General features: G+C 61.5%; 1 protein-coding gene across 1 annotated transcript in view; it reads right to left on the minus strand.

Moving 5' to 3' along the window:
• HPX (hemopexin) overlaps positions 1-6804 on the minus strand; it is a 25971-nt gene extending 19167 nt beyond the window's left edge. Inside the window, exons 1-2 of the mRNA XM_054016097.1 lie at positions 6700-6804; positions 5685-5752 (exon numbers count right to left, since the gene is read on the minus strand). Of these exons, the coding sequence (XP_053872072.1) occupies positions 5685-5752; positions 6700-6764 (133 nt within the window). The 5' untranslated portion in view covers positions 6765-6804. The remainder of the gene's footprint in view (positions 1-5684; positions 5753-6699) is intronic.
• Positions 6805-10858: the final 4054 nt, after the last annotated feature.

Consider the following 10858-nt stretch of genomic DNA (forward strand, 5'->3'; position numbering starts at 1 on the left):
CCTTCGAGACTGAACTGAGCGAGGTCACTCTGACCAGTGACCTGGGGAAGTTCAGGGCTCCCTCTCCGGGACAACGCGTCCGCTATCAGGTTGTCACGTCCCTTCACATGGACCACGTCCATGTCATAATCCTGCAGGAGCAGGCTCCATCTCAGGAGCTTGGCGTTGGCTCCTTTCATCTGGTGCAGCCAGGTCAGGGGAGAGTGGTCGGTGTGCACGGTGAAGTGACGCCCAAAGAGATATGGCTCTAGTTTCTTGAGGGCCCACACCATGGCCAGGCATTCCTTCTCGATGGCCGCGTAGTTCTGCTCCCGGGGTAGCAACTTCTTGCTCAGGTACACGATGGGGTGTCTCTCCCCCTTTTCATCCTCCTGCATTAACACCGCCCCCAGTCCTGTGTCTGAGGCGTCGGTGAACACCATAAAGGGCTTGTCAAAGTCTGGGTTTGCCAGAACTGGGCCACTGACCAGAGCCTCCTTCAGCGCCCGGAGAGCCTCCTGGCACTCCTCGGTCCAGACCACTTTGTCTGGCTTCCCCTTCTTGCACAGCTCAGTGATGGGGGCGGCTATGGCGCTAAAGTGGGGCACGAACCTCCGATAGTACCCTGCCATCCCAATAAAGGCTTGGACCTGCTTTTTGGTTTGAGGAGCGGGCCAGTCTCTGATCACCTCCACTTTGGCTGGTTCCGGCTTTAGGCAGCCACTTCCCACCCGGTGGCCTAGGTAGGATACCTCAGCCATCCCCACCTTGCACTTCTCCGGTTTTACGGTCAGCCCAGCCTTCTGGAGTCGGTCCAGCACTTGTCTAACCTGGGATATGTGGTCCTCCCAGGTCTGGCTAAAGACACAGATGTCATCGATATACGCCACGGCAAAACTCTCCATCCCCCTCAGTAGCTGATCCACCAGGCGCTGGAAGGTGGCCGGCGCTCCCTTGAGGCCGAAGGGCAGGGTCAGGAACTCATAGAGCCCCAGAGGGGTGACAAAGGCCGATTTCAGCCTGGCATCTGCATCCAGCGGCACTTGCCAATAGCCCTTTGTAAGATCCATGGTGGTAAGGTACCGAGCACCTCCCAGCTTGTCTAGGAGCTCGTCCGGCCTGGGCATGGGGTAGGCATCGGCTACAGTGATGGCATTGAGCTTCCGATAGTCCACACAGAACCGGATCGACCCGTCCTTTTTGGGGACCAGCACCACCGGCGAGGCCCAAGGGCTGGAAGACGGCTGGATCACCCCCAAAGCCAGCATGTCATTGACCTCTCTTTCCAGGTCCTGAGCAGTTTTCCCTGTGGCTCGGAAGGGGGAGCATTTTATAGGCGGGTGCGATCCTGTCTGCACCCGGTGGACAGTCAGATTAGTGCGTCCAGGCTGGTTGGAAAACAGCTGCTGGTACAGATGCAGCACCCCTCCGATCTCAGCTCGCTGGGCAGGGGTTAGCCGATCAGAGAGAGGAATTGCTTCCAGGGGGAAGCCAACTCTTGTCCCAGGGAATAGATCTACTAAAGGGTCATCTCCCTGCCCCTCCCACTGTCCACACACGGCCAACACCATATTCCCCCTGTCATAATATGGCTTCATCATATTCACATGGTACACCCGGTGGTGGTGTGCCCGGTTCGACAGCTCCACCACATAGTTTACCTCGTTTAGTTGCTTGACAACCTTGAAGGGCCCTTCCCAGGCGGCCTGGAGTTTGTTTTTCCTCACGGGGATGAGGACCATCACCTGATCCCCAGTGGCGAAGGCGCGGGCCCGTGCTGTGCGGTCATACCAGACCTTCTGCTTCCTCTGGGCTCTGGCCAGATTCTCCCTGGCCAGGCCCATGAGCTCGGCAAGTCGTTCCCGGAAGGTCAGGACATACTCCACCACCGACTCTCCGTCAGGAGTGGCCTTCCCCTCCCATTCGTCTCTCATCAGGTCCAGGGGCCCCCTTACCCGCCTTCCATATAGCAGTTCGAAAGGCGAAAACCCGGTAGACTCCTGGGGTACCTCCCTGTACGCAAACAGCAGGTGAGGTAAGTACTTGTCCCAGTCCTGCGGGTGCTGATTCATAAATGTTTTCAGCATCATTTTTAGCGTCCCATTGAACCTCTCCACCAGCCCGTTGGATTGGGGGTGATATGCTGAGGCCCAGTTGTGCCGGACCCCACATCTCTCCCCCAAGCACCGGAGTAGGGCCGACATGAAGTTGGACCCTTGGTCCGTCAAGACTTCCTTGGGGAACCCCACTCGGCTGAAAATGGTCAGCAGCGCATCCGCCACAGTGTCTGCTTCAATGGACGATAAGGGCACTGCCTCGGGGTAGCGGGTGGCGAAATCGACCACCACCAGGATGTATTTCTTCCCAGACCGGGTCGTCTTGCTGAGAGGTCCCACTATGTCCATGGCCACCTTCTGGAAAGGCTCCTCTATGATGGGCAAAGGTCTCAATGCTGCCTTCCCCTTGTCCCGGGCCTTCCCCACCCTCTGGCAGGGGTCACAGGATCGGCAGTACTGCCGGACGTTGGTGAAGACCCCGGGCCAGTAAAAGTTCTGTAGCAGCCTCTGCCTGGTGCGCCGGATCCCCTGGTGCCCTGCGAGAGGGATGTCATGGGCCAGGTACAGTAGCTTGTGGCGAAACTTCTGGGGAACCACCAGCTGCCTCCTGATCCCCCACGACTCCACTTCCCCCGGGGGAGCCCACTCTCGGTACAGGAACCCCTTCTCCCACAGGAACCTCTCCTTGCATCCTCTCCTCATGGTCTGTACCACACTGAGGTCAGCCAGGCCCCTTAGCTTCCGCAGGGAGGGGTCCTTCTGCAACTCGGCCTGGAACTCGGCGGCTGGGGAAGGGATGGGGACCTGCTCCCTCTCGTCGGCTGGGTCGGAAGCCCCAGCCACCCCGCGGCCTGTCCTTGGGTGTTCCCTCCCCACCCGGGAAGGGTTCGCTGCCTCCGGTGGGACATCCTTCCCAAGGTCAGGGCGTAGTGCCCCTCGCCGGCTCTGGCTACGGGTCACGACTAAGGCGGTCTGGGGGCTGCTTGGCCAGTCCTCTAGGTCCCCCCCCATCAACACCTCAGTGGGCAAATGGTGGTGCACTCCCACGTCCTTGGGGCCCTCCTTGGCCCCCCATTTCAGGTGTACCCTCGCTACGGGAACCTTGAATGGGGTCCCGCCCACCCCGGTCAGGGTCAGGAAGGTGTTGGGCACCATCCGATCTGGGGCCACCACCTCGGGCCGGGCCAGTGTCACCTCTGCGCCCGTGTCCCAGTATCCATAAACTTTCTTCCCATCCACCTCCAGGGGAACAAGGCACTCGCTCCGCAGGGACAGCCCCGCGCCAACCCTGTAAATGGAGAACTTTGAGTCCGGAGCATCTGGCCCCCCAGAGAAGCTGGCCGGGGGCCCTTCTCTCTCTTGAGCAGTTGATAAGCTGCCAGCCCCTCTTGCGTGGGAAGCCTGCCCCTCGTCCGTCTGGGCCTCTACCAAGTTAACCCGGTGCGGGTTCGGTCTGCTCAGTCTGTCCTTGAGCTTGGGGCACTGGGCCCGAACGTGGCCTCTTCGGCCGCAGTAATAGCAGCTCAGGTCCCGTGGGTCCCCTCGAGCCGGTCGGTTGTCCCTGATGCTGGGCCTTCCCCGTGGGAGGGGATTCCCCATATTCCCCCTTTGGGAGGTCCCAGGGTGACTCTCTCTCTGCATCGCGGCGGGCCTGTTCCTTTGGGGCTCCTCCCTGCCACCCCCTGACCGGCTCTTTACAAACTCATCAGCCAGCTGCCCGGCGTGTCGCGGGTTCTCTGGCTTTCTGTCCACCAACCACAGCCTCAGGTCGGATGGGCACCGCTCATACAGTTGCTCCAGTACCAGCAGTTTAATCAGGTCCTCCTTCGTCTGGGCCCCACCAGCCCACTTGCTGGCGTATCTTTCCATGCGGACGGCTAGTTGCAGATATGAGATCTCAGGGGTTTTATCTTGAATCCGGAACCTTTCCCGGTACATCTCAGGAGTCAGCCCAAACTCACGTAGCAGGGCCTTTTTGAATAGTTCGTAGTCCCCTTTCTCTGCCTCTCCCAGTTGGCGGTACAATGCCACGGATTTGGGGTCCAGTAAGGGGGTAAGGACCCGGAGTCTGTCCGCGGGATCCACCCGGTGCAGCTCGCAGGCCGTCTCAAAGGCCTCCAGGAAGTCATCCATGTCCTCCCCCTCCTTGTATGGGGCCATGATGCACTTATCAAAGCTCCGTGCAGTCCTGGGTCCCCCCTCACTCACCGCAGCCGGGGGTTCGCTGCCCTTCAATCTCGCCAGTTCCAGGTCATGCTGACGCTGTCTCTCATTCTCCTCCCGTTCATGCTGTCTCTGTCTCTCTTCACGCTGATGCTGTCTCTCTTTCTCCTCCCGTTCATGCTGACGCTGTCTCTCTTTCTCCTCCCGTTCACGCTGATGCTGTCTCTCTTTCTCCTCCCGTTCATGCTGTCTCTGTTGTTCACGATCCTCCAGCTCTCTCAGTTTTAGCTCTTTCTCCCATTCCAGCCAATTCCGCTCCCCGGATGCCGAACGTCGCCGGGAGGATCCTCTGCTGGCCGGCGGGCTTCGCCGGGGGGATCCCCTGCTGGCCGGGGGGGTCACGGCGCCCTCGGTATTTGCTGGGCTCCTCCCCACCCTTCCCCTAGGCATAGGAAGGAGGGGTCTCGGGAAGCCCTCAGCAGCCGGCTGACCACTCCCAGCTGGGACAGACACTGGTGCCTGCGCTGCATTTGCCAGGCTGCTTCCCTGAGACACAGGGATCAGTTCATTCGCGCGATCTTCCGCCTCCAGCTGGGCAATGAGCTGTTCTTTGGTGAGCCTCCCAATGCGCAGCCGCCTCTGCTTGCACAGCTCCACCAGGTCGCTCTTAAGCCGCTTGGCATACATCTTCCTGCTGGCCACTCACCGGCCTGTGTGCTCACAGCTCCCCACAGTTCCCAGGGGCCCCCTAGTGTGCCAGCCCTTCTCGAGGTCACCACCTCTCTGCCAGGGTCGAGCTGCAGACTCCTCCGCCCCTGGGACCACTCGCTGCGATCCCCCCGGGGGACCCTGTTACTGCAAAAGTCCTTCTCGCTGGTCACACACTCCCAGGGGTAATAACCGTCTCTCTCTCACTCTTCAGCACGCCTGGTCCCCGTCAATCCCCCTTCGTTTTACTGCTCCCCAGTCACTTACTGCAGGAAGCGCCGTCCACGGGGTGCAGTAGATCCCGCCGCTGCCACCAGTTGTTGCGGATTGTGGGGGAGTTAGGGCCCTGCACCCCTCTTCCCGAGATTCACTGTGACTCTCAGCCAGCCAGTAAAGCAGAAGGTTTATTTAAGGACAGGAACACAGTCTCAAGCAGAGCGTGTAGGTACGACCGGACCCCCTCAATTAGGTCCCTCTGGGGGGTTCAGGGAGCTTAGACCCCAGCTTGGGGTTCCCTGCGTTGCACCACCCAGCCCCAACCGAAACTAAACTCTCAGCCCCTCCCGCTGCTCCTCTCCTTTGTTCAGTCTCCCGGGCAGAAGGTGTTAATTCTCCCCACCCCCGTTCCTGGCTCAGGTTACAGCTCAGGTAGCTTCCTTCAAGGGAAGTCCCACATCCCCATTGCAACCCCCCTGCAACATTCCCAGGTCAAATCTGCCCTGCTCCGTCACAATCCCGACCCCACAGGCCGCAGGCTGCCCCCCGGCTGCATCTCACCTGTGGCGTTGAGTTGGGTCTCAGCCCCATGGTGGAACCGTGCTCCGGCCTCCCCAGGTTTGCCAGGGCTGTTGTGGAGAGAAGGCAGTTTGGGTCCCGGTTCACTGAGGTCTCCTCCCCAGCTGGCTCCTCTCCTTGCTGGGGCAGTGGTGGGGGGGCAGGGACCCCATTAGCCTTGGGGCCCAGGCCCTGCTGTGAGCTCCTGGGGGTGGGGCACCTGGGTGCCGGGCCCCGGGGTCTGGGCAGGTGTGCTCAGCACGGGGACTGGTGTGGGGTAAAACACACCCACCTCTCCCTGCCTGCGGGAGCCACGCCCGGGGTCTGGGCAGCTGCTCGCACGAACACCTGTGCCCTCCTGCCGTGCACTAGCGCCCATCCCTCTTGCACCAGCGCCCGTCCCTCTTGCATCAGCACCAGTCCCTCTTGCACCAGCGCCCACACCTTCCTGCCATGCACCAGCACCCATCCCTCTCCCACCAATGTCTGTCCCTCTCGCACCAGCGCCTGTCTCTCTCGCACCAACGTCTGTCCCTCTCGCACCAGCGCCCGTCTCTCTTGCACCGTCTGTCCCTCTCGCGCCAGCACCCGTCCCTCTCGCACCAGCGCCTGTCCCTCTTGCACCAGCGCCCATCCCTCTTGCACCAACATCTGTCCCTCTTGCACCAGCGCCCGTCTCTCTCGCAATGTCTGTCCCTCTCGTGCCAGCGCCCGTCCCTCTCGCACCAGCGCCCGTCCCTCTCGCACCAGCGCCTGTCCCTCTCGCGCCAGTGCCCATCTCTCTTGCACCAACGTCTGTCCCTCTCGCACCAGCGCTCACGCCTGGCCTTCCTCACACAAATGCTTCTGCCAGTGCCATCCCCACCTGCCCGCATGGCCAGGCCCTGCCCCTCGGACATGGGCCCCTCTCACCCCATCCCCCCTCGCACGGTCCCTCCGGCAGTGCCCCTCACTGCCTGGCACCAGGAGCTGTGCCCAACGCCCCACGCTGAGCCCCTGGCCTGGCAGTGCCACTCACAGGGAGTGGGCGAGCCCCAGGGCCAGCGCCCAGGCCAGGGACAGGGCAGCCACTGCTCCACGCATGCTGGGTCGGGTCAGGGCTCTGGGCTGTCGCCCTCCCCTATATAGAGTGGGAGGCAGGGCCCAGAGCCCATGGCACAGCCCCCAGCCCGGAGCTGCTCCCATTAACCCCGCACACGCCAGGCTTCCCAGCACCACAGCCTGGAGCCGAGGAGACCCCCAGAAGGGATGGGGAGACTCTGCCCCCCTGGAGCCGAGCAGGGCGGGGGTCGGGCACTGTCTGCCCCAGGACTCGGCCCCCTGGACCGTGCTGGGATGGGGGACAGGGCTGAGCAAGGTGCCATGGGGCGGGGGGGGTCTCAAGGGCTCTTCGCACCTGAGCCGCTCTCCCTCGACCCAGGGCTGCCCCTGGGTCCCTGCTGGGTAAACGCCCTGAGTGCTGGCCAGGGGCCTGGGGACACCTGGGGGTGGGGCAGGGGGCCTGTATGGGGCAGAGGGACCAGGGCGCGGGGGCTGCATGGGGCAGAGGGACAAGGGCGGGGGGGCTCCATGGGGCAGAGGGATGGGGCAGGGGGGCTCCATGGGGCAGAGGGACGGGGCAGGGGGCCTGCATGGGGCAGAGGGACGGGGCGGGGGAGGCTCCAAGGGGCAGAGGGACGGGGCGGGGGGGGCCCCATGGGGCAGAGGGACCACGGTGGTGGGGCTGCGGGGGGCTCCATGGGGCAGAGGGACCAAGTAGGAGGGGCTCCATGGGGCAGAGGGACAGGGTGGGGGGGCTACATTGGGCAGAGGAACTGGGTGGGGGAGGCTGCATGGGGCAGAGGGACGGGGTGGGGGAGGCTGCAAGGGGCAGAGGGACCAGGGCAGAAGGGGCTCCATGGGGCAGAGGGACGGAGTGGGGGGGCTCCATGGGGCAGAGGGATGGGGCCAGGGAGGTTCCATGGGGCAGAGGGAGCAGGGCAGGGGGGGCTTCATGGGGCAGAGGGATGGGGCCGGGGAGGCTCCATGGGGCAGAGGGAGCAGGGCAGGGGGGGCTTCATGGGGCAGAGGGACCAGGGCAGGAGGGGCTCCATGGGGCAGAGGGATGGGGCCAGGGAGGTTCCATGGGGCAGAGGGAGCAGGGCAGGGGGGGCTTCATGGGGCAGAGGGATGGGGCCGGGGAGGCTCCATGGGGCAGAGGGACCAGGGCAGGGGGGGCTCCATGGGGCAGAGGGAGCAGGGCAGGAGGGGCTCCATGGGGCAGAGGGAGCAGGGCAGGGGGAGCTCCATGGGGCAGAGGGACCAGGGCAGGGGGGCTCCATGGGGCAGAGGGACCAGGGCAGGAGGGGCTCCATGGGGCAGAGGGACCAGGGCAGGGGGGGCTCCATGGGGCAGAGGGACCAGAGCAGGAGGGGCTCCATGGGGCAGAGGGACCAGGGCAGGGGGAGCTCCATGGGGCAGAGGGACCAGGGCAGGAGAGGCTCCATGGGGCAGAGGGACCAGGGCAGGGGGGGCTCCATGGGGCAGAGGGACGGGACAGGATGGGGGCGGGGGCACATTCCTGGCACTGTCCTGCCTGTTTCCCAGCAGCTCCCCGGGGACGCCCCGTGCGGGGACAGACCCTGGCCCCGGCTCTGTTTGCTCAGCTCAGGGCCACGACCGGGGCCGGGGCTAAAGTGCAGGTCAGTGAGCTCAGCGCCTGGGGGTCAGCGCCTCTGCGGTGCTCAGACGGGACAGCCTGGGCCCTGCCCCCCTTCCTGGAGCCTGGAGCCCTGTCCCCCCTTCCCTGGGCCCCACCCCCCTTCCCTGGACCCTGCACCCCCTTCCCTGGGCCCTGCCCCCCCTTCCCAGAGCCTGGAGTCCTGTCCCCACTTCCCTGGACCCTGTCCCCCCTTCCCGGAGCCTGGGGCCTGCCCCCCTTTCCTAGCCCTGGGTCCCTGCCCCCCCTTCCCTGGACCCAGCCCCTCTTCCTGGACCCTGCCCCCCCTTCCCGGAGCCTGGGGCCCTGCCCCCCCTTCTCTGGGCCCTGCCCCCCTTCCTGGGCCCTGCACCCCCTTCCTGGAGCCTGGGGCTCTGCCCCCCTTCCCTGGACCCTGTCCCCCTTCCCGGGTCTTGCCCCCCCTTCCTGGAGCCTGGGGCCCTGCCCCCCTTCCCTGGGCCTGGATGCTGTAACAATGCTGCCCAACAGGGGGCAGACAAACCCCAAACGCTGGTGGATATTCCAATACTGAGATTTACCAAAACCGCTTCTGTAGAACCTCCCTGGTTACTCAGAGTCCAAACAACGCAGTTCCCTTAACGTGCCAGCCTCAGGCCTCCCTCCAGACACACCTGTCAGATGTGATGATAATTACTGAAAATCTGATCTCATCATATAAAAGAAAAGATTCTTCCAACCCCAAAGGATCAGCCCTATAACTTAGATCTGACCCAAAACTCACGCTTGTAGTCAATTCTTGTTAAGCTAAAATTTATTAAAAAAGAAAAGAGAGAGAGTGTTGGTTATAAGATCAATATACAGACAGACTTGAATTCAATTCTTGAGGTCCAGATGCATAGTAGAGGTGAGCTTATAGTTGCCAAAAGTCCTTTTAGAAATAGTCCAGAGGTTATAGTCCAATGTCCATATTCAGGGTGGCTCCAGTCAGTGACTGGGGATCTCAGTCCTTATGGCTTAAGGTTTCCCCCTCTTGAACCCCAAAGCAGATCTGAGATGAAGCAGGATCGTGTCCCAGGGTTCTTGTACATTTCCAGCAGCCTTTCGGCCTGAGAAAACAATAGGCAGGGCCGGCTTTAGGCCGATTCCCCCAAATCGGGCCCTGCACCTAAGAGGCCCGCACCTTAGGTGCCTTTTTAATTTTTTTTACTCACCGGGCGGCGGTCCGGCTCTTCGGCGGCATTTCAGCGGCGGGTCCTTCAGTGCCGTGGAAGACCCAGAGCCGAGTGAAGGACCTGCTGCCGCCGAAGTGCCACCGAAGACCCGGACCGCCACCGGGTATTCGAATCGGGCCCCGCAGGTCCTAAAGCCGGCCCTGACAATAGGCTTAACTCTCCTTCTCCCAAACATCCTGGCAATTAGCGCAGGGTAATTTACCCATTAACAGTTCAGATACAGGTTACCACAACCTTCAAAGAGACATAGAGACAATAATACTATTTCACTCAAGTATCATCATAAATGTTAATATTCCTTTTTTGATCTTTGAATTAAAGCTCTAGCAATAGACAAGACTTGTTTGCTTACATCACAAGCCCTGAGCAAACACCTCCCCTTCTACCTCTAACAATGCAGGCTGCATTTCAAAGCTCTGTTCATTTACAGATCTTCCTAACCAGTCTCTACAGTTCGGCCATGGGTCAGGTCAGTTGGTGAGTTAATTAACTCTTTCTGGCCCTGTCACCTTTCAATGAGCTATTATATCACACTCAGAACGTCACACCCCCTTTCCCTGGGCCTGGGGCCCTGCCTCCCTACCCCATCCTGGGCACGGGACCCTGCCCCTCCTTCCCTGGGCACGGGACCCTGCCTCCCTCCCCTTCCCTGGGCACAGGACCCTGCCTCCCCTCCACCCACCCTGGGCATGGGGCCCTGCACCGTTGTCCCTCCACATTCCATTAAACTAGCTAGGGACATAAAGGGTAATACATTGGAAGCAAGAGGAAGACCAAGGACAGAGTAGGCCCATTACTCAATGAGGGGGAAAGACAATAACAGAAAATGTGGAAATGGCAGAGGTGCTTAATGACGTTTTTGTTTCAGTTTTCACCAAGAAGGTTCATGGTGATTGGACGTCTAACATAGTGAGTGCCAGTGTGTGACAAAGTGGGACTGTTCTTAGTGTTTTCTCTGAATACTGTGTGGGTGCCTCAGTTTCCCCTATGCATGTGTTAAGTCTCTAGGTGGTGGGATAAGGGGGTGTGATTGTTGCAGAGCCCTAGGAGACCAGTGTGATGCTGTCTGCACAGAGAAGGGCCGACACCCTGTCTTCTGGCAACTGATGGCCTGGGCCCCTCCCCTGCAAAGGTGCCAACTGAACGTGTTGGAGAACAAAGAGATCAGGTGACCTCCTGGCCTGGGAAAGAGACAAAGGCCAGAGGAGGGGCTGGAGAGTTTCAGTTTGGAGCTGGCTGGGGAAAGAAAGGGAGGCCCAGACCCCCTGGCCCCAAGATGGACCTGA

Source organism: Malaclemys terrapin, chromosome 1, assembly GCF_027887155.1.
Source record: "Malaclemys terrapin pileata isolate rMalTer1 chromosome 1, rMalTer1.hap1, whole genome shotgun sequence".
Classification (NCBI taxonomy): Eukaryota; Metazoa; Chordata; order Testudines; family Emydidae; genus Malaclemys; species Malaclemys terrapin.